The sequence below is a fragment of the Heloderma suspectum genome, chromosome 1, assembly GCF_057233095.1.
Source record: "Heloderma suspectum isolate Gila_16-S chromosome 1, 16-S_ref, whole genome shotgun sequence".
Lineage (NCBI taxonomy): Eukaryota > Metazoa > Chordata > Lepidosauria > Squamata > Helodermatidae > Heloderma > Heloderma suspectum.
The window spans coordinates 121,334,602-121,358,538 of NC_139458.1; the positions used below are offsets into that span (position 1 = coordinate 121,334,602).

The 23,937-nt window shown below is 43.0% G+C and overlaps 1 protein-coding gene across 16 annotated transcripts; it reads right to left on the bottom strand.

The window, feature by feature from the left end:
* Positions 1-2,033: 2,033 nt before the first annotated feature.
* SAAL1 (serum amyloid A like 1) lies at positions 2,034-22,292 on the bottom strand. Of its 16 annotated transcripts, none has more exons than XM_084855124.1 (14): positions 22,248-22,292; positions 21,214-21,426; positions 20,670-20,818; positions 18,180-18,293; positions 16,277-16,360; positions 15,055-15,134; positions 11,984-12,043; positions 11,421-11,536; positions 9,208-9,391; positions 7,383-7,468; positions 7,085-7,273; positions 6,447-6,643; positions 5,076-5,168; positions 2,034-3,616 (listed from the first exon to the last, which is right to left on the bottom strand). In XM_084855124.1, exons 3-14 carry the CDS (start codon positions 20,793-20,795, stop codon positions 3,524-3,526), a joined length of 1,422 nt encoding a protein of 473 aa, XP_084711250.1. In that variant the 5' UTR covers positions 20,796-20,818; positions 21,214-21,426; positions 22,248-22,292; the 3' UTR covers positions 2,034-3,523. The 16 variants fall into 16 exon arrangements, with proteins under 16 accessions (XP_084711250.1, XP_084711237.1, XP_084711216.1 ...); XM_084855111.1 differs by lacking the exon at positions 22,248-22,292 and adding an exon at positions 22,046-22,176 and having other exon boundaries at positions 20,670-20,815; XM_084855090.1 differs by lacking the exon at positions 22,248-22,292 and adding an exon at positions 22,046-22,176.
* Positions 22,293-23,937: the final 1,645 nt, after the last annotated feature.

The window sequence follows — 23,937 nt, forward strand, 5'->3', positions numbered from 1 at the left end:
AGTTATGAAGATACAGAGAGGTTAGTAAGTTATTTTGTGTGTAGTTAACGGCAACAAACTGAACATGGAGGAGTGCCATGGGTAGGGGCTGTAGCAGTCCAGTGTTAACTGTATGGTTTTCACATATGGCACCTTAAGTCCAATCCCCAGCATCCCCACTTAAAGAATGTCATGGCTGCTTTGTATGATGAAAGCATAACAGGCCCCTGTGAAAGATTTAGCATATACCTAACTGAACCCCATAACATGCAAGGCAGAAACATCCAGTGTATTCCTCAAATGTGCAGTGTGACTGGTTCTGGATTCCTGCAACTTGTCTTCACAGGATACACATGATGAAGTGAAACATCTGCCTCCTACGTTACAAAATGTAAGCAAGTACATGCTAAATCTGTAACATGAAAATCAGCCTTGAGTGTTGGGAAATACCTCCCAATATGTGGAAGAGCTGGTACCAGTCAGTCAACTGCACTTGACTAGGCAGGGCATTGATCTCACTCAGAATAAGGCAGTGGCTCATCAGAAACATACACCATTGGCCAGATTTTACTTTTCCAATAGAAATCAAACTCCTAATGACTTAGCTAAGGTTGAGGAACAGAGCCACTTTAAACTCTCTGTACTAGGCTACGAAGCGTCTATATGATGACTTTTCCATGCCACTTCCGTGAAGAATGACCCCCATTACCAAATGAAACTTCCACTCAACACTGAAATTTCCACACTAGGGCCACCTCGTGATGGCAGCTGCTGCCATAAGAAGTTTCCTCAAGGAGATGGAAGAACCATATAACACATTTACAATGATGATGTGCAAAACGAAATCACACAGAACCCATTTCTAAGGTACTCCATGTAATAAAAATAATGTATAAACATGATCTCTGTCACATACATCAGCACACTTGACTACTAGTTAGGTACGTATCAAATTTTGGAGGATACTACCACTCTAAAGTGCACAACATTCCACTGTTACTTAACAGAGCTGGATCAAAATGGCAGGTCAGTATTGTAAGCCTATTTTGTGCAACCTGTTTTGAGGTTTTTTTTTCCAGGGGGCATCTGAAAGTGCACAAAATTGTTTACAGGAGGGAGAAATGCGTCAGCCTATTTCTTACTGAGGCAGCCAAGACAACACTCTCTTGACTTGCCATATTGTACAATGAAACGCTAGCATGGCATGGCAAGACAAATACCCCAATCAACTACCGAGATTGGTTTTGCACAGCAACCACTTATTAGATCAGGAAGCATGGCTTAAATGGGGTATGTATCTGGAAACTTCCCCTGAACGGGGAGGGGAAAGTGCTTCCTATTTAAAGCCACAGGTGGACAGTATCTACACTTGGTGCCCATCCAATTTAAGTAGTGGTTCTTCACTGAGTAAGTGACACATGTATGGAAGCTTCCTTCTGCATGCTGATCTCTCTTGCCCTGCTATGCTGGAAGTTTCACTGCCTGCCAGGGCTGTGCAGCATGGCAGAGAACATCAGCCTGATTACTTTGGCAGTGCACTGACACATTTCCTCTTGCCTCTCCCATTCAGAACGAAGCCAGCGAGAGAGGTCCATTTGCCCTCTCTGACATCACTGGATCCACATCACTGGATATGTAGTGCCATGTCATCATGCAGTCCACACGATCTCTTGATTGGTTGGGTACTTATAGCCAGCAGGAAGAAAAACACTATAGGTTTTGCTGTTTAAAAAATGATGCTGAAGCAGCTGCCAGGAAGAGCAGAGAACAGGTGCCAAAAATACATACACTGTGGTGGTGGTGGTGAACACTGAGGCACCCAGAAAGCCTCATTTTTGCTCGTTTCCCAACAGTTCAGTGCAGCTCTAACTAACATTCCAATACTCATCTGTACTTCCTAAAGCTACAGCCACATGCTCCTCCAAAATAACGTAGGATGGATATCTACTGCAGGTCTGAGTGACAGAATATTTTAAAATGTACAAATAAACATAAAACACCCTACTTATACAAGATCACTGTAGAAGGTGTGTGTATATATGCATGCATGCATATGCATTTAATAAAAACTTTATTGTAACTTTAGTTTCAAGAATATATTTCCAATATACATATAAAACCAGGCTCATTGGCAGTTGTTAGTAAAAAATGCCAGAAACACAATTTGAGATCCAAAGTCGCTTCTACATACACACACAGGAGAATGGCAAAATGCCTTCTAGCAGCAGCCTCATATCATATGTGCTGCCTCTCCAAAGGAATCTTTGATCTTGGAAGGGGGCTTTGGAGGAAGAATGGAGGATGCTGCTTACAAGGGAAAGCATTGCTGCTCCTATGTGCAAGTGGAGCAGCCACTTGTTTCAGTCTGGATCCTGGTCATAATACCATTCCTTTGGGCCCATTTAATTCATTTTTTTCTGGCTCAAAATTCCAGAGCCAGAAAGAGTTGCAAACAGCAATGCCATCACAAGATATAATTCCACCGCTCCAGAAACTAAACATTAATAAAGAATTGTGTATAACTCCAAATATCATATCTTTCATAAAAAATAGTTTGGATGTCAAGTGTACACAGAATTTAAAGCAGTACAATAATTAATGTTGAAACATTTCTCTGTGTGTGTTTTATGCATTGATATCAAAAAGCTGTTCTTCATGACCTAGCTACCTTCTATTTAATATAAACTAATTTGGTCCACTTTTTTTCAAATTCCATCTTCTAGAAACTATATAAGGTGAAGTGCAGTTTTGATGCTACTTCTAATGTTTCAACAAGTTAGACTAGGAAAACTGCATAATCTGCATTCAAGTTATGTTGGGCAAGAGAACCACAAGATGGTGACCATTTAATCATTGCCCATTCATCTGAACCGGAACTGTTGTATCCTAGCTTTTTTCAGAGCTGCATTTAGCAACAGGAAAGTAAAGTCAGGGATTACAGAATAAATGGGCTGAAGTACATATGTTCTACATAATGTTCTAAAAATGATGACATGTAATTCATTCTTCAGTTTTAGAGTTCACTTTTAAAAATGCATTATGCATTCATAAATCCTTATGACAAGGAAACTGAATGATGTCTTTAAAAAGGTTGCTACTAAATTGTAGCGAGGAGACAGCAGAGCATGGCTCCCATATGGGAGCTTTAATATAAATTTAAAGATTTCTGAACATTACTATGAATTGTTCACTTAAAAAACAACACACAAACTATTTCAAAATAGATGAAGCATAGTTCATTGTTTCAACAAAGTTGAGATCCACATCCTCAATGGCTACTAAAATATAAAAACATGTTTGTATTCCCACCTCGTATACAGCCCTTAAAAATGTAGAGTTGTGGATGCAAAACAGGCTTTAGGAGAGCTTGTTTTCCATGCCAATATCCATCACTTCCACCCTTGTTTAATAAGGATTCACATTTGAATTTCCTTGCAAGGAAGTTAAAGAAATATGATTCTTTTGAATTCTTCACACATTGCTTTCTTAAAACAGGAATGAAAGATTCAAAGTCATGCTGCAAGAAAATATAGTACATGCACTCTTATGTTGGGAGTTTCACGGTTGGGAAGCTCTTTCCTAAGCTGTCAGCGAGGGCCTGATCAGCTTCATGCAGCACTTCAAGAAAACTCTCCACCTGGAAATAAATACTAAGGTCAATGAACGGAGTCAGGTGGGACACAGGAATTCACAGAAAGAATCGGACTATTTAGTCAAACAGCTTGAATAGGTTAATGAACCACTCAAACAGATTATTTCAGTCCTTTCCAAAATTCTAGCTGACTCTGCACTAGCTAATGCTACTGAAGTTATGATTATTTTTTTGAATGTCTAATTGCTTTCCTGATCTTAGGTTTCCAACTTCACTTGTGTAAGTGAATGCATATGGTGGACAGTGGCCATGAAACTGAAGACATACTTCCTAAAACTTTCACTGTTTTGATTGCTATCCTGGGTACATAAATTTATGCCCAAGGTGTGGGAAATAAATTATTGCTTTGGCTTAAAGAAGAGATGAACACCTCTGTGAAATTATGTATTAAAAACAGATACAGGGTTTTGCAGTGTGGATCCAGATAACCATTTATCTCATGGCAGCATTAACTGACTATTATGTCCGCAACCGCATGGAGAGCTAGTGTGGCGAGGACTCTCATACCCGTACAAATATCAGAGTCTTGCACAACAATGTTCACCTTAATTCACCAAAGATAGAAACAGCTCTCTCTCCACAAGGCTGAAGATGCTATTCATCCAAAGCCCAAGTTGTCTATAACCACACTTCAGTGGTGACATGTAAAAGTATCCACCATTTTGTATAAATTGAGACTAAATTAGTCTAGCTATAGTGTATTGTGCTTATGGCAATGAAGCCTTGCCACAAACAGCACATGCATATGGTGGCTAGAGAGTGGGGTGTTTGGTACATGTCTTAATACTAACTTCATAGGAGTACAGCAATACAGGTGAGAAGAAAAGCATTGCTCTGATTATTGCATCTTTCCCTCCAAATTTTAGGCTCCTGAATTCCAGGCAGGCTGGGCCAGTAATTGCTTCAGAGGCATCAGAACTGCAAAACATGCAAACACTCCACCAGGCTGTCTTAGTTCTTTCTGTGTTCCTTTCAGATTCATAGGAACTGCTGTAGCCACCCAGGTTACAGTTAGGCTGCAATACTGTGCACACTAATTTGGGATTAAGTTCCATTAAACTTATTGGAATTGACTTCATAGCTTATGTTCATAGGATCAGGTTGCTGACTGCAGTAGTGCTGTGGAGGAGTGACCCCCAGTTACTGCCCTCCTTGTCTGGCAGTCTAAAAGTTTGATTCCTCACCAATGATGAGTTCCCTTATTTTGGCAGCAGCACTCCAAAGCTTTGGTAACAAAAGAAATTTGGAGAGCTGGTAGACACTATGCTAGAGAGCTGAAAGAGGTAGATTGGACTGGATTTCACATGTTGATGTTAATTTCCCAGCCAAATCTTTGACTGCAGGCCTCTAGTCTTTCAGATGATGCTGTATTGTCAACACAGTTTCTCTCTTTCCTTACAGTCAAGTCAAACAGTTTTTCACTTATTACCAAGACAATACATACCGAAGATAAATACAAAGGGAGAAGGTTTTGAAACGTGCAGCAACATTTCTGTTCGTTTAAATGACCTTGCTTGAGCCCCTCCAGTATGTTTTCCTGAAAACATCAAACCATTATTAGTTCTCATATATGTATGTATGTTTGTTTGAGTACAGCATATTTATGTTGACACCCAACTGAATCAATTAATATGTTTATGTGATACTGTACAGCTAATAAAATGCTGCCAATGGAACTCAAGTGCTAGAAAACTAGTGTAAATCAATGTGCTCAGGAAAAGCTCCATGGGACTCCAATGCATACATGGAGTCCAGATAATCAAGGAGTTATCAAAACACTTTAATATTAGCAACAGCTCTGCATATGGAGATCTATACCCAGTATTCAAGTGAATGGAGATGGCTGTTTTTGCATGAGCTTCATGTGCGCCTCAAAACCCTGATGTAGATGCCAGAATATTTGGTTCAGCCTTACCACAGGAGTGGTATTATATCATAAATGCTCTGTCTGGTCTGCAGGTCTGACAGGAACTAAGAAACCAGTGTTTAAAACACAAGAGAACATATGTATATTCTCTTTCACTCAAAATAAATTAAAGTGCCTCATGAAAATAATTAATCCCGCATAGGTTTTAACTTCTTAGAAACACCTTGTTCTCTACTATTTATAGTAACTAAGGGCGCAATACTATGGCCGCTAGTCAGTGGCTAGATGGCCATAGGATTGGTCGGTTTCTGGGGACCAACCTTGGAGCCCGCGCTCCAAGGTCGCATCCTGGAGAACCGCCTCCCCACCTCTCCCCCGTTGCCTCATAGGCAGTGTGGACTGTCCCTGGGCCCCAGGCCCGGAAGAGCAGCACAGAGCAGGGCAAAAGGGGGCGTTCCCGGGAACGGGGAGGGGAGCATGTAAATGCTGGTACAATGCTTCCTATGAGTTGTCCACAGTGTAGCTGTGAATGCAGGGCAGCTGGAGCGTAGAGGAGACGATCCCCTCCGCACTCCTCCTGCCCTGCATTGGACAGGCAGTGACCTCTGAGTTTGGCGGTAACTGCCTCTCCACATAGGATTGCTCCCTCCATTTTCTAATCAGACTGTTGCACAAATCAAAATAAGAGTCTCAGTTCACACAGCTGTTTTTAAATGCAAGCCAACCACACACAAGGAGACTTTCTCCATTATTTTTGATGTGGTGAAGCAGAACTGTGAATGTGTCCACCACATATCATAAAATCAATTTCTCACATCTTGGAAAACTTTTCAAAACTAACTTTTCCAAATGATCACGGCAATCGCTGCACTGGTGAGAAAACCAAGCTGAAACTAAAAGCAAGTTGGGTAAAGTATTTTCTGTGTCATGGATTTAAACCATTTTTACCTTAGATAGTTCCTGAAGCATATTGGAGAGTAGCTCACAACAGATGTCCTTTAATATTTTTAAATGGAAATCTTCCTCAGTCATTCCCAGCTTCTCAGCCTCCTCTGACTTGGATTTATTGGAGCTGTCTATAGATCTCTTTCCACATTCATCCATGTTTTGTAGGACTCTAATTAAGCTTTCAATTAGAGGCATATCTGACATATAAAGCAAGTAAAAACAAACTTTATAGATTAATGGCAAGGGGGAGCTCTCCTGTAGCAGAGAGAGCAAGAGGTTTTGACATGTGAAGACTTCGATAGAAAATTAAAGTGTGCCTTTACATGATTTATAATAAATAATAATGAATGTTCAGGGATCAAAATAGTCATCACACCCCCATCCCCAAAGGAACATAAGCCATTAAAAGGGGAAGAGAGTCAGGCCAACATGGCAAGTTAACACATTCTGGGAAGTCACACAGTTATGGCCCACACAGAGCACATTCCTGTAAATTTTGCTCATTCCCCATCATCACTGTGACATATACTGTACCCCCGAAAGCCATTTTTCCCCTTTATAAAACCCTTACACTCCAAAATCCTTAGAGCATATTTCCTAAAATTTTAACTCTTGTAATAAGTAAAAAAAACACTTGCTTTTCCCCATCTTGACATAATCCTGCTCAGTCTGTGAAGCAAAGATGGCCGATAAGACAGATAAAATTGAAGCTAACACAGTCTTCTGTTCTTGAACAATAATTGGTGGATCATCTGGCTGGCAGAGTTCATGGCAAAGAAGATTATACAGCAAACTCCAAGTTTCTTTTCCGCTATCAGGAGAATGTACTTGAGAATGGGAAAAAAGGTCAATAAGTCAACATATGGAAAAAAATCTTTATCCAAAGACTCTTTACAGATACACAGTCACAATACACGCGCAATTCAAAAATATTACCAATTGTTTGAATGCCTTCATCCACTGTAGTGAGCAGCTGTAGGATATGCATATAAACATCAAGTCCTTCTGAATTGTTATCTGAGCTGCAGTAAAGAATTACAAATTTTGTTTAGAACTATTACCAAGAAATCTTTGTGTGGATGTAAAATGTATTTATTAAAGTATTTCTATCTAACCCCTCTCAGTCAATGACTCCCAAGCTGGCTAAACTGAAACTGTTATTCAGGTTTCCATTTCCAGTGATATTTAAATTGAAAAAGCAATTTTTGTTTGGGTGTGTTCACTTTTTCCATGCTTAGGTGAACATAACACACCTCCACCATTAAGTATAAGTCTACAGGGAGGCAGACAGAGGCATATTCCTATTATAGATACAAATATCGATGCTACTTGGTGTTCCTATGATTGGGGACGTAGGTAGACTATGCTACTATGACACAGTAGCATCTAGGCCATACTGTGCAATACACAAGATGAGACTGCAAGCAGCCTCTATGTCCTGGAAATGGAGCACTGTAGCCTGAGCTCTACTTCTCTCTATTGCCTGACATGTCAGTAGCAGAAAAAGGAAGCGCAGAAGACTCAATTGTGATTGGTACCCAAGTTGGACAGGCAGCTCAAGTTGCATATAACAGAAAAGAGCTGCAGAATCAGTAAGGTACTAAATGTCAGGGTGGAAACTGAGCCTACAGAGCCCCAGAGCAGTTCTGATTCTGAGGAGGAACAGCACTCCGTGGGAGAGGAGCTCACTCATCTCTCACAAGCACAGCAGCTGGCAGAGATTCCTCCGGCCAGCATTCCTGGGAGAGATAGAGACCCTGGCAGTGAGAGAGTGCTGGAGGGGGGTTTGCTGGACGCTCGGCGCAGACGCAGGGAGCGACGACAGATGGAGAGCGCTGAAAGGAGGCGTAGCGCTCGTTTGCTGCGCAAACAATGGTCGCGTCCCGAAGACCCAAGGGAAAGAGGGAGGATCTCTCCCTAGCCCATAAGTTCAGGGTCTTCCCATGATTCTCCTTCAAACAGGGACCAACTGCCTTACCTGGAGCTTAGGCTACTCAGCTATCTTTCCCCAGTGCTGTTCCTTGCTTTGGCGCTAGCAACTAGTATTCTGAAAGAGTCATAAAGTAATAAAAGAATAAAGTCTTGGAAAGAATTCCTCGTCGTCTGTGTCCTGAGTTGGCTATTGGTGGGGACTGCAAGAGGCAGGTAGGGCGCTCCTGACACTAAAGGTCACAGCAGATGAGCTTCCTTCTGCAGCAAACTTTGTGGTTCAGCTATTTCCAAAGACTGACACTCCTATGAAACTTTTTCAAGAGCATTTTAGATATCCATAACTCAGTACAAGCATACCAAAAAAAGCATCTACTAATAAAATATCCCCAGTATTCTTAATGCAGATATTTTTTTCTTTCCTGCGAATTCCTAAGAAATTCTTTATGGAAGCGGCTTCAAAGAACCTTCTGAAAACCACCTTTTCAAACCATGAAAGCTAATGTGATTTAGTTAGTAGAGTGAGAAACTTGAGTCCAAATTCCCACACATCATGAGGCTCATTGACTGACCTTGGACCAGTCAGCCTAACCTACTTCACAGGGTTGATGTAATGATAAAATGGGAAGTGGGGAAGAAGTACTCTGCCCCGAGCTTCTTGGATAAAGGTGGGATAAAAATGTAATAAATCAATGGCACTAAACAGGGATATGAACAGATATATTTGGTCAATTTTTAAAATTTTTGGTTAATTCTATTCAGAATTACTGCAGTGTGGAGGAGCTGTAATATTGCATCATATGCATCCATGTATATACAGACTTAGACATACCAGACTTGTTTTGCAGCTTCAAGCAGACAGGGTACAATCTTAAAATCTGGAAGCTCATCTGTAGGATCATCTGTAGGCTGCTCCACTGACTGATGAGAACCTTTTTTAATCCAGTTCAACATTAATTCTTCATCCAAGTCAAATAATTTATCGACCACTTCACCCACTTTCACCAGCAACTCCACTGTAACAAAGTTTAAACGTAATTTAAAGACTGATGAACTAATACCTCACAAAATTCACTTTGGGTCACTTCTTAGAAAGCAAAACTTTAAAAAATGCTTTAAATATTTATTTTATTACGGCTTCCTTTGGTTATATTCATTATTGCGATTTAATTTTGATATAAGTTGCTTTGAGGACTTTTGAAGTGGGAAGGTAAGATAGAGAGTTTTTTAAATAAGTAAATATTGTACCCAATGACCAAAGTAGAGATAACCTCTAAAAACAATGTTCACTACCTACTTCCTTCCTCTTTCTTTCCTCCCCCCACCCTCATGCACCTTGCATTTCTTCCTCAGGTCTCTGAGCTGTAGCAGTGACTAGATTTCCAGAGATTACAACATAACACTTAAAATGGGCTGAGGAGTTTGTGGCCACAACCCCTAAATCTGGTATTCAGCAGTAAGCCTGTGCACTCTATGGAGTTCTGAACAGCAGGCCAATACCATGATCTTAAATACAATAGGGTGTAATCTAAAAAAATTAAGCACACGAGTTCAGACGATTTTCACTTAACTTCCATATCAGAATACTGAGACCTATAGCTTAAGCCTTACTGACAACTGTTAAGATGAGGATATGTAATTCTAATTTTAAGACAAGATGTAAGAGTGCAATCCTATGGCCCCTAGACAAAGACTGAGGGGCCATAGGATACTGGGGATTTTCACCTCCAAAACCAGTCAGAGCTATAACCATGGACATGAAAACTCCCATTTGAATCTTCATCCCCACCCCCATCCGAGCCATTGCAGGAAGTTCTACAGCAACTCCTCTTCCAAAGTCGGTATCACAACCTCAAGTAAGGACAGGGAGAGGAAAAGGAGACATGCTGGTGGGCAGGGTAGGAGGAAGAGAGGCCAGGATTTGCTGTATCTTGTGGCTTCTCCAGCCCTGGGCTCACCCACATCAGCGCAATCCACTAGATGGGCTCAGAGGCCCATTTATTTATTTATTTATTTATTAAATTTATTAATCGCCCATCTGACTGGTCACCCAGCCACTCTGGGCGATGTACAACCCCCATAAAACAATTTAAAACAATAAAATTTTACCATAAATTTTTTTTTTTAAATACCCTAACCCACCCCAAATGCCTGCCTGAACAACCATGTTTTTAATGCACGACGGAAGCTCATTAAAGAGGGGGCATGACGGAGTTCCCTGGGGAGGGAACTAGGGAACCATCTAGTGGAAAAAATTTAAAAGGAGGACCAAGAATCAAAAATAGCCTCCGTCACTCCCTCCCACTTGCTGGCATCAGAGGCTTCTGTCTAGCGGGTAGCAGGGTTGCACCCTAAATGATCTTCAAGTTCCATGCACTTTTTAAAAAGTGTGTGTGTGGGGCGGGGGGGGGGGGGAGCAGAGAACCTGCACCTGGTAGAGCTGCAAAGCAAAAATATGCATGCTCCTATGCTTTCCTTTTAAAACTCTCTATAGCACATGTATATCTTTCAAAAGTAAGTCTAATTAAATTCACAAATCCAGGCATTTGGGGTACTCATGAAGTTTACTTTAGTTAGGATATGATTCTTCCCTGCATACACCCAGCACGGAGGAATGCCATAGACTCAACAGAAGCCTGTCTCTATCCTCCCTGCCCCTCTCAGTGCACAAACACAGGCACCCATAGATGTGAGAGATGAAACAGGGCTCTGCTGAACTTTATAGAGATCCTTCCATGTGAAAGTTCTATGCCCATGTAGGAGCCATAGGTAAAAAGACACCAAACACAAAAACAGCTGCACTGGTTGGCATGATTCCCAATGTATTTTGAAGAACTCTTTATTCTGGGAAACATTTCTATATTCCTTATTTTAAAAAAAAATAGAACAAAATTTTAGTAAGGAATATTTTTTAAATTCCCTTGATATAGAGTTCTTCAAAACACACTGGGAATCACGCCAACCTGCATTTCAGAGATGATTGTACCCTTTTTGATAAAACCTTGTGTCTGACAAGATCAATGCTCAAATTATTTGGTAGCCTACCATTTGTAGAACTAGACATGATAAAACAGATACAGTCATAAACTGATGGACTTCCTCGGATTCTTTCCACCCAAATACTGGCCACTTCAGATTGGCAAAGGCAAGTCAACAACAACCTAAAGAAAAAATGCAAACTTCATTGGCATGGAATTTTAAAGAAAACCAGATTCAGGATGCAATCCTATAAATACCCAGGAGTAAGCCACACAACTCCATGAAACTTATTTCTGAGTAAACATGTATAGGATTGCAATGCTATTTTTTTCTTGTACAAGTGTAAATGAGGCATAAGTCTTTTAGATATACAATTAAAATAAAAAAATGACATTCAAGGAGTGAATTTAATTCAAATGTGAAATTTAGATAGGGGAAGAGTAAGAATCAGGAAGCCTGGGAAGGAAGTTCTACTGAGTTCAATAGTAGTTACTCCTAAGTAAGTATACATAGGATCAAAGCCCTAATTTAGAAAATAAAAAGGGAACAAACTAATCCTTTATTTACATGCATTAGTACTCAATACCTAACAGCACTTTTTGCTGAGATATTTTAACAAAATTGCTTACCTGCTTGTTTCAAGCAGAGTTGGGGAATCAGAATCACATAAACGCTGCAGCACCATTTGTCTGAAAAAGTGACAACACGCTGCAAATGTCAACTAAACATCTTATAAAAGAGGAGACAGTGAGAATTAATTTGCCATCACGTTTTCTCAAACTTTGTCCAAACACACACCACCATCTCCTGAACGCATATCTCTAATATTTGTAGCTGCAAACATAGAGAGCAGGTACAGTAATGGGGCATATGTTACTACAACACCTTAAAGTAAGGGTGATTCGGGCACAAAGGGCACCAGCCTGTCAATCTGGTTTGGAGTTCCTGTTTCTATACAAATTTGCTAAGCAATCTTTAGCAAGGGCATTTAGGCCTGGATCCACAAACTACTTAGGACGAAGAACATGTACCTAGATGTTCTGCTAGTATTTAACAATTCCATAGCAGCAACAGTGTGCTTGTTGCCGAAGAGTGTGACAAATTTGCTGCCAGAGCATCTACAAGCTACGGTGGATAGATGAGGGAGTGGGAACATAGGAAGCTGCCTTACACAGAGTCAGGCCATTGATTCACCTAGCCCAGTATTGTCTACACTGATTGGCAGTGGCTCTCCAGGGTTTCAGGCAGGAGATTTTCCTGCACTATCTGCAGATGCCAGGGACTGAACCTGGGACTTTCTGCAAGCAAAAACTACCACTCAGCTATGGCTCTTCTCCAATTAAAGAATAAACTGTCTTTGTCAATTACATAGCCACTACTCTCTCTCAGAGAGAAAAGCTAAAACATCTAATAGAACATAATAAATTGCCCAGGATCCAAACAACTGTTCCATGCACCAAATGGAGCATTGGGACGATACATGAATAGGTGTCCCCAATGCTTTATAAGAACATACATTTATCAAAAAATGTTTATACTCCTTATGAGAGACCACTGAAAAGCCATGCTGCAGCTCACCTGCAACAAAAACTAACAGTATTCAAAGCCAGGAAATATGACTGTCAACTGCAGCATGAAGGCAGGGAGGAGCTGGGCTTGCCCCACCAGAGGAAAAAAAGATTCATCAGCTCCTGTGATAAGTACATCTGAACACACCCTAAAAAAACTATCTTTCAAAACCATTAAAATTCAGCATTTCACTATCCCACCATTTAAAAGTCTCAAATCTGGACTAATGTCCACCATATATTTATGTTTTACCTTGATCGATAATGTCTACTCAGACAGGGACCCAAGCAACCTTGCCATTTCTTCTCCACCCAAGATTTTACCCAGGGCATGTTCTATTCTATAACTCTTTTTCTGTAGAAGTTCTTCCTAACCTTTCAAAGACTAAATTTACACTAGCTACCTGGACTCTTCCTTCCAGTCCTGCTCAACTGTCTTCCATACTACCACTTGATCACCTCCTATCTCTAATTTACTAAAATAGTATTCTCCTCTTTTATCCTTACTTTCAACCTGAATCTTATTTTCTTCATTTCCTCTTTGCTGTTGTTGTCCTTCAAACAAGCACCTTTCAAACATTCCATTATTTCTCCACTTCTTAGGGAGCAATCCTATGGCTGCTAGACAGTGGCTAGACGGCCATAGGATATGTTGTTTTCTAGGAACCGACCTCGAAGCCTGTGCTCCGAGGTTGGTTCCTGGAGAACTGCCCTCCCCTCACTTCCATGCTGCCTCCGAGGCTCCATGCTCGCAAGAGGAGCACAAAGAGGCTGGAAAGGGGCGTGGCTGGGGGCGTTCCGGGGAGAGCGTAACTGCCTGTACAACACATCCTATGAGTCATACAGCAGCCTTCTTCCTCACTCCATCCTCCCGCAGCTAAACAGCCGTAATCAGCTGTCTAGCCGAAAAAGCAGGGCAGGAGAAGCGCAGAGGGAACGATCCCCTCCGTGCTTCTCCTGCCTTGCTTTGGACAGGCAGTCGCCTCCAAGTTAGATAGGATTGCTCCCTTAAGAAACTATCTCAGTACCTTCTAGCTATCCCTCCTTCCTTCTGTATCCTCCCAAACTTAGAGTATAAATTCTAGATTGATCTTATCTTTTTCTCAATTATTGACTATTCCATTCTGACTTTGACCTCTGCCAGTCCAGTGAGCTATCACTATAGCTTTTACCTCGCCAGACTCAAAGACTTCTTGAGTTATCTTATGTCCTCTCGCCCTTATTATGACTTATGCTCTTCTCCAATTTTACAAATGCTAACACCAGGAATTTGTTTTCCTTTCACTCTACAAACAGCTTGTGTGCATCAATATGGCTTTAATAGCAATAAGAGAAGAAACTGGAGTCTGAAGAAGTTGGTGTGCTTAATCCTAAGAACATAAGGAGAGCCATGCTGGATCAGACCAAGGGTCCATCTTGTCCAGCATTCTGTTCAGTGGCCAACCAGCTGTCTGTGGGAAAGCCCCAAGTAGGACATGAGTGTCATAGCACACTCCAAGTTGTGTTTCTCAGCAACTGGTGTACATAGGCATGCTGCCTCTGACACTGGAGATTGTATGCAGCCATCAGGACTAGCAGCCATTGATAGCCTGATCCTCTATGATTTGTCCAGTCCCCTTTTAAAGCCATCCAAATTGGTGGCCATCACCACATCCTGTGGAAGTGAATTCCATAGTTTAACTATGTGTGACAAAATACCTCCTTTTATCTGTCCTGAATCTCCCACCAATCAGATTCATGGAAGTAGCACAGGTTCTAGTATTATGAGAGAGGGAGAAAAATGTCTCCCTATCCATATTCTCCACACCATAATTTTGCGTAATTTTGTACACCTCTATCATGTCTCCCCTTACTCGCCTTTTTTCTAAGCTAAACAATCCCAGAAATGGTAACATTTCCTCATAGGGGAATTGCTCCAGCCTTTGTCCTTTTCTGCACTTTTTCTAATTCTATAATATCCTTTTTTTAGGTGCGGTGACCAGAACTGTGCAGTACACAGTATTCCTAGTGTGGTTGCACAATACGTTTGTATAAAGGTGGTATGATACTGGCAGTTTTATTTTTGATTCCTTTCCTAATCCACATTTACTATTTCATAAAAATTAAGAAATCAAGAATAAAATGCCACTTACCCAAGATTTTCATTTTTACTCATGGACATGCATATGTCTTGACAACAGGCCATATTACCCAGTATTCCCACACAGATTTCCTGAAATGCCAAATATAGTAACATTAAGCACACAGAGATTGACTATAGTATAAAGCTACCTAAGAAGAAAAATAATTACTAACAAAAAAAATGGTAATATGGACAAAATGATTCAGAGAATTATACCCCTTCATTGTTTGTCTCTGGCAACACACACACACACACACACACACCCCTACCTCACTTGACTTTCAACAGCCATATGGGGTCAGAGCAGAGAGAAGATTAGCCCTGTCTTCTTCTCTGATAGAGGCCAGATCCAGATGCTTCAAGTTTTAGTAGCACATTTAACTAATTAGGCACTCTCTTTCCCACAAAAATCAAACCTTTGCACAATAATACATCTCAGCATATAGATATATATCACCAACTGCCAGGGGACAGAAAAGTGCAGATCAACAGAACGTCTCCTTTTGCGAGTCGGTATCTTTACCATCAGCCAGTTCCTGTGTCGATCTCCCCCTCCTCCCTCTGGAGGGAAGAGCCTGGAACCTGGATTGCATCACCAACTTCCAGGAGCCAGAATAGACCAGCCCCCCACCCCCAACACACACACACAACACATCAATATTTCCCTAATTATATTGTAGCATTGACTGGATTTTAATTGCATGCTGCTTTGGAAGCCCATCTTAGCAGAGAAGCAAGATAATAAATATAATAAAATAAAAAACAAAACAAAACAAGTTTCCCAGAAAATCTCTGTTCGCTGGAAGGCTGATTTACTGATTTGTATACCACTTTTCAATTTGCGCTCCTTTGGGATTTCAGTTCCTAAAACTTAAAATATTAACATAAAAATACATATTAACATAACATCACCTAAGGTAAAATAAAAATAACACACACCAGATGCAAATACAGCAAAAACAGCACGAAGAGAGAAAGGTAACGATAGCCCCGTTTTTGTTATATCTCCCAAAATAGTCTTTGCTCATAACACCACAGAGGAAGATAAATGAACAGCTCATGGAAGGGAATTCTAGAGCTGGGGCTGTCTGGGATCTTTTGGGGTCCCTCCCATACCACAGAGTACCTCCCATACCACAGAGCCCAAGGCCTCTACCTACATATGGCATGAGAAAGATAAAAAGCAGAAAGCATTATTAATAAACAGAGCACAAATTCAGAACAGGACTTACAGTAAGCCGAGGACACTTAGACTTCGCAAATACACCCATAAATATATCAGGAGCATTAAACTCTTGTAGAAATAAAGCAACATCCTGAAAATAAGAAAATCATGTGTGAATAACAGTTACATGAGAAATGGAGAATTAAATCTCTTTTAAAAAGTAGGCCCTTCTCTCATTCAGATTCCAGCAACTACTATTTTTACTTAACTGTAAGTAGCTATTTTCTACAGTCTTGGGGCGCAATCTTACGAATGTTTAGGCAAAAAAAGTCGTGCAGTTCCCAGTATTCCCCAGGCAGCATGGCTGGCTGGGGCATTCTGAAAGTTGTAGGATTTTTTTCTGTCTAAACATGCATAGGATTGTGCCTTCAGTTATCTACTATGGTTGAAAGCTTGTCATTCAAGTGTATTTTACTACATCCTTACTACTCCAGTCTGTGACATCCAAGTGCATATCTCCATGATACAAAAACATTTGATTCCATCTTTGAATAAACTGTTACAAGTTATGAAAGATGTATAAGAAAGACATTAAGTTTCAATTTATTCCCAAATAAACGCCGCCTGCTGTTAACTGCCCAATGGTTCCCAAGATTCATAGAAGATCTGCGACAGACAAGACGTTTTTAACATACACTCTCATGGTATGCAACTTGTCAATTCTAAAAATAAGTCCAATAGCAATTCCACCCTATCTTCAAATCATTTCAGTTGAAGCCTTCCTGCATTAACAGAGCAATTCTATGGTCCCTGGGTGTCCCATGGGTCATAGGATACTGCAGATCCCTCCTCGCACCCAGAAGCTATAGAAACAGCTATCACCTCAGGAGGGGACCCCCCACCTCCCATGGAAAACTCCACAGAAGCTCCTCTGTGAGGTCACACCAGCAACCTCGGAAGAGGGTTGGAGGGAGAAAAGGAGGCTGGATGGTGGGAGGAGAGGGGGAAGGAGAGACATGGCTCTTGATTTCTGTCCCCACCCACCGAGAGGCCCATCTAGCTGAAAAAAATAAAATTGGGGGAACAGGAGGCTGTAAAAACCTGTCCCCCTCCTGTCCTGGCTGGCTCTTGCCAATAAGGCGCTGGATAGATGGAGGGCTCTGAGGTCAGAGCCCCCTGTCTATCAAGACCTCTAACAGCTCAATCCTACCGGGATAGGCAGCTGCCTCCGAACTTGGAGGCAACCGCCCATCCAATGCAGGGCAGGAGCAACACAGAGGGGATCGTCCCCTCCGTGCTTCAGCCACCCTGCATTCACAGCTGGAGAGCCAATTTCAGCTGTCTAGCCACGGGAAGTTGGAGCAGGGGCGGGACGGACACCAGACGACGCATAGGAAGCATCGGAACGGCACTTCCGCCCCCCACCGCCCCCAAGAACACCCTGTTTTCACTGCTCTGTGCTACTCTTACAAGCGCGGAGCACGGAGCTGATCCATGCTGCCTACAAGGCAGCACAGGAAGGGGTGGAGCGGTTCCTCGGAACCGACCTATCCTATGGCCATCTAGCCGCTGACTAGCGGCCATAGGGTTGCACACTAAATGTATATTTTAAAAGGTATTCCAAATTCTTCACCTAACCTTAAAAAAAATTAGGGCAACGAACCCCTCTTCAACCCAAATTACTATGACTGTGCTAAAAACTCAAAATAGAGCACAGTACCACAGCTGAAATATTTTGGCAACTGGACTCTGTTCCTAGGCAATACTAGCTATGCACATTTTCACTCTTTGGGCACAATCCTATGCATGTTTAGACAGAAAAACGTCTGCAATTCCCAGCATTCTCCAGCCAGCCATGCTGGGAGTTGTAGGACTTTTTTCTGTCTAAACATGCATACGATTGTGCCCTTTAACAAGCACATTCCCACGTAATTTCAATACACTACAAAATATTAAAAAATGGCCAATACCTTATCCATAGACATGTCCCATACTTTGCAAATGTCATTTTCCATATCTTCATCCAATTCCATCTGTTCTTCCACATTGTTCAACTCAGAATCATCCTTCTTAGAGCTTATAACCTTCCAAAGAGAATAAAATAACACATTGATAAAGGAGCCAAAGTAGCACAATAAGTGTTTCTTTAAAGTGACACTAGAGTTGTGATCTCATGCACACTTACTAGGAAGCAAATCCCACTAAGCTCAGTGAAACCTTACTACCAAGTCAAAATTGTAGGTGGACTATCACTTCTGAATATTGTCAATGCCCAATTTTAAAATCAAATGTCTGTTCCAATCAATGTTGCTCTCTTTCATGCAATTTACAATAGAAACACTAAAACCTAAACATCAAATACATACCGTATTTTCCGGCGTATAAGACGACCCCCAACTTTTCCAGTTAAAATATCACGGCAAGCGATGTACCTTTCTGGCGATTGGCTGGTTGTTGTACACAAAGCCTGCTTGGATTGGTCAGCTCTCCCTGCCTGCCCAGCCATCCCTGTCTCCAAGACTATCAGAGCGGTAGCGCAAACACGCCTCTTTTTTCCATACCCTGGGCGTCCCGGACGCCTGCAGCTTGCTCCGCCCTTCACTTACACCTTCCCGGTGAGGCGCCCCCTCACCTCGTCATCGGGACCGCGTTAAGTCACTTCTTTCCACGAATCCTGGTGAGTGGATTTTCTTCTACCATACTTGTACAGCACCGCCCTTGCTGCTTTCATACAGTCACCGCATACGGCGGGGATGCGGCCGCAGCCGTTTTTGAGCTCCCCCCACCATATGCGGCGACCGCAGATTCTCCAGTCTGGCTCGGAAGTTTCAGCACCCACCCTATAAGACGACACCCGGCGTATAAGACGGCCCCCGACTTTTGAGAAGATTTTCCTGGTTTAAGAAGTCGTCTTATACGCCGGAAAATATGGTACCTCTCACAGTACAAACTGAATAAATAAAACCAGTCAAAATAACAATTCCCACAGGAGGAACTTAAATATTGGGGATCTTAAAAGGCCTTAAAACAATATTAAAATGACCTTAGAGAACTCATAAAACACCCGGGAGAATAACACGTTCTTTACCTGGTGCTGAAAGGTCCACAACATAGGTGCCGGATGAGCCTCTCTGGGAAGGGTATGCCACAATCAGGGCACCACCACTAAAAAGGCCCCCTTTCTTGTAACCATTTGCCAAACCTTACTTGGTGGGGGCACCTTGGCAAGGGCCTCTGAAGGTGACCTTAGGGTCTGGGTAGGTAAATATGGAAGGAGGCGGTCCTTCAGGTAGCCTGTTCCCAAGATATTTAGGACTTAATAGGTTAAAACCAACATTTTAAATTGGGACCAGGAATGGACTGGCAGCCAGTGTAGATGAAAAAGCACTGGCATAATATGATTGAAACAGCCTACAGACCATGGCAAGAAATAAATAAGAGGCAGGAACACAGCACAGGTTTGAAAGCAGGCTCATCTTTTACGTCCCTGCCTCATCTCTGCAATCTCTTCTAAGGGTCCCACTTCCAGTAGAGCGTTTAGTGTTTCAGTACCCACCCTCTGTAGAACTTTATCGATTGACATTAGACAGCCCCCCCACCCCCAGTTCCAACGTATAGACATCTTCTCAAAACTCATTTCTTTACACAGGTTTTCCCTGAAGTGTGACCCAGCCAGCTACGGTTTGTAGTACACAGGAGAGTGCAAGGTTTTACTGCTGATTAATTCATATAGTGTTGTTTTTATTATTGTTTTGATGTCATTGCACTTTATGTTCGCCGCTTTGATACCTCTGTTGAAAGTGGTATATAAATTTGAGTAACAATAATAAATAACTAGGCCTTCAGTATCATTAAAAAAACAGTTTCAACACCAGGCAGGTAGCACCTAAGCTCCTTATAATCTATGGGAAAAGATTTACCTTTTAAGAGGCTATAAAGATACACTATTTTACACATACACAATTATTTTAAAGCATTTTTAAATGTTGTACAACACTGATAATCTAGGCAACATGTTGACCGGGTTTGCATGAACCCACTGCAGGTGGGTTGCAGTGCATGCCACCCTGGCCCTTTTAAATATTCAAGCTGCAGTGGACAGTCACCATGGCTTACCATGATGTTCGAACCTGACAAGGGTGGGTTGTTGGGGTGGTTAACCACACAGAACCCATGGGCTGTTTTAAAGTTGTGGGTGGTTTGTTAACCACCCCAACAACCCACCCTCGCCAGGTTCAGATGCCATGATAAGCCACAGCAGCCCACCATGGCTTGAATATTTAAATTGGCCACCAGCATGTGTCACAACCCACCGTGGCTTAAATAAGCCATGCTGGACTGTGGCGATTATGCAAACCATCTATTTGCCACCCTCACATCTAGTTTGGTCCTTGTTAGTTTCATATTACAGAATTCTCAACTGTTCCAACTGAGACAGATTAGCAGCACATTTAGCATACCTCAATTAGTTTTGTAAGGATGCCAAATAGCCAGTGCTTGCTATAGACTGTATTTCCAATGGAATCACCAGCAACCACTACCTCCTCCTCTGAATCGCTAGAGGGTGGTGATGGATTCCTGTCCATATTCAAATAATCCAATCCAACTGCTGGACAAAAAATAAAATAAAATATCAGCTCCTAAAGGGAGAACAAACAACAAGATATTTTAGAATAGCAAAGGCTCATCCCAGCCCTGCTTCTTCCCCCAAACCAGCCCATGAATAAGGTAAGACAAGATGCCTTAACTTTATTTGCCAACATATGTATGCACATGCCACTTGTGCCTCCTTTCACTCTAAAAGCAAAGCCTTGCAATGCTCTCCTCCCCAACAGTAAGAACTTGTGCCCTTCATCAAAGCCTCTAAAGCCAGTTCAGATGTTGACAAGCCTGCGAAAACCCTATATGTTGTGGGGTGTAGTGGTGGGCCCCAGAAGAATGCACACTCCCCACAGCATGTAAGAAATAACAATATGAAAACAAAGCAAACATGTGCACACATACATCTGCTATTTGCTTAGCCTCCGTTTTCTTCAACACCCTGGGTGGGTGGGGTGATCCAAGCTCACTATTTTAAAGAGCTCATAGTGGTTGGGGTGTACCGTTGGATTTAGAGCTAGCAACATCTACTCTACTGAAAAGGATTATCCTGAAGGAACATTTCCAAACAGTCCTCTCTACTCCCTAGGAAAGGCCAGGTCGGCTCAAGATGTTCAACTGCAGACAAACACAAAAGAATGGATACAAGGGCAATGCAATACAGATCTAAAAAATTAAATGGGGGAGGGGGACTTCACTTGCTTAATTTGTAAAATGTCACCCGCTTAATATGACAGCTGCTGGGGCTCAAACCTCAGAAGGAGACATACTCTTTCTCTGTCCCGGGGCCGGGGGGCACGTATCGTCAAAAGGAAAACCCTTTTTTTAAAAAAAAAAATTACTGCATGTGTTTCCCTGGCTGAGCTGTGGCACTGAAAACAAGTTATGGGGCTCAGCTCTGCATCGAATTTAGTCCTGGGGAAATCCCCGGTAACCCGAAATACTCGACAGGAGCGTCCCTCCGTAGGAAATCTACGCGCGCGCGCGCACTGAACCCTCTTTCTGTACCCACAGCAAAATCTCGCCCCGCACCCCGCTCCCCCAAGAGCCTATACCCCGCAGCGAGTGATGCAATCCGGATTCTCCGCCCCGTTTCCGCTTTAGCCCTACGCAACTGAACTCTTCCCGCCCGCCCCGTGGCAGGCCCTGGACGGCTGCTGGTTTGTCCCCTAACGGCTCCGCCTCCCCACATCCATCCCCGCCTTCCGCCCCGGGGACCAAAGCGGCCTGTGAGCACCGTCAGGCCGCGCCCGTGAGAGCCGGGGGACGACGACGACCCTTCCCCGCCCCGCAGCCGCGGAAGAGGCTTCAGCGCGTGCCACGAGACGCCTCAGGCCGCCCCTCTCCAGGAGAGGCCTCCCTCTCCCCGCCCAGAAGCGACAGCGAGGCTGCCACGGGCCGCCTCAGCTTCCCGCGGCGCAGCCACGACGTTTTCCTACGCGGCATCTCAGCGGAGCGGCCTCTCTCAGCCACAGCAGCGCCCTCTCCCGGCCTCTCAGAATCTCACACGCACAAAGGCATCGTGTCTAATCGTGGGCGAGGAGACAGATCCCCTCCCTGTATAGAGAAAACAAGGGGGGAACGGGTGGGGAGGTTGGGATACAGGGAGAAGGGAAGTGGGGGTTGCTCATGAATTAAAAATCCATTAAAAAAAAAAAAAGTAACGAAAACATTCTGCCTCTTTCCTCAAACGTTTATAAACAGAACGATGCGCGCGCGCGCACATTGCAGCTCCCACTGGATTGTGACTGGAATGCAAATCCTGTATCGGCAAATATGTGCGCGATTTGGTTAAACACTGATGCCTGCACTATTATCCCGCTCTCCCGCTGCTTCTGAGAACTGGGGAAGTATCCCCCTTATCAGATACATCAAACACTACACAGTGCCTCTGCTCCTACTGTGCAGGCAACAGAAAATCCTGCAAGGTCAGCATGCAGAGCAATCTTACGCACTTATCCAGAAGACAAACCCACTGAGAGTCAGATTAGCGAAGCGGGGGCGGGTGGAGATTTGCTGCCTACGGCGAAGACAAGATGGCATCCTGCCCCCATTCCTTATACAGAAACCAGCTGAACTGGCTGTTGAATCTTACTTCAACATTGGCAATGGAACAGTGTCCTCCACCACACCACAGCCAGGAGGTTATTTTAGTCAGGGCAGGTTGCATGGCATACACAGCTCTGTCCAATAGAGAAGAGCTGCCACCTGAGGTGATTGCTTCACTACATCTAATGGTAGGACTGGCCCTGATTTGATGTTAAATGAATCTTTGCATTTAACATGCAGAAATGCAGGTAGCATTCATTAACTTTGTTTATTGGGTGGGATACAAATGTAACAAATCCTCTCTACTCAGCACTGGTTAGGCCTCATTTTGAGTACTGTGCCCAATTCTGGGCGCCAGCCACACTTGAAGGATGCAGACAAACTGGAGAGGGTTCAGAGGAGGCCAACAATGAGAGCAGAGCAAGCTGCTCCAGCTGGTCCAGGGACTACAGAAGCAAGCAAGCTCCCAGAGAGCAAGCGAACAGGGGAGCAAACGGGAGTTGGCCAGGGGAGTTGCAGTGGTAGAGGAGACAAAGGAGACAGAGGCTAAGAGGTAAGTGGGCTGCAGGAAGGCTGCCCTTTATCCTGAGTGGCTGTGAGCTCACCAGGTGCTTCTGAGAGCTCCAACTGAATTGGGGGGGAGGTGGCCTGAGTACTCCCAGCAGCTGAGTGGCCAGGAAGCTTCAGTCTGTTTCCCACCTCCCAGCTGAGCAGAGCACAGCAAGGTGCTCCAGCTGGTCCAGGGACTACAGAAGCAAGCAAGCTCCCAGAGAGTGAGCACACAGGGGGAGCAAACAGGAGTTGGCCAGGGGTGGTCAAGGGGGAGGCCCCTAACATTTTTTTTAACAAACTTTTTTTCCCATTTATTTGTCTTGTAACACACACTTCCACACCAGTGGGACTCTGCTTTTAACTTCCAGTGAGTAGCAGACCAGGCACAGGCTAGTCTAGAATAATCACAAAGCTAGACACAAAAAGGGAAAAGAGGCTTTGGAAGGACAAGACTCTCCAGTGGTGGTGACCTGCAAGGTGTGTGCAATGTTTGTTTTCTTGCCTGAGAACAACATGGCCTACACCTGC

Coding starts and splice junctions, on each gene's coding strand:
- SAAL1 (XM_084855124.1), bottom strand. CDS start 20,795: ATGGACAGGAATCCATCACCACCCTCTAGCGATTCAGAGGAGGAGGTA. Junction 16,361..18,179: donor GGGACATGTCTATGGATAAG/GTATTGGCCATT, acceptor TCTTATTTTCAG/GATGTTGCTTTATTTCTACA. Junction 7,274..7,382: donor TGAAGGCATTCAAACAATTG/GTAATATTTTTG, acceptor CCCATTCTCAAG/TACATTCTCCTGATAGCGGA.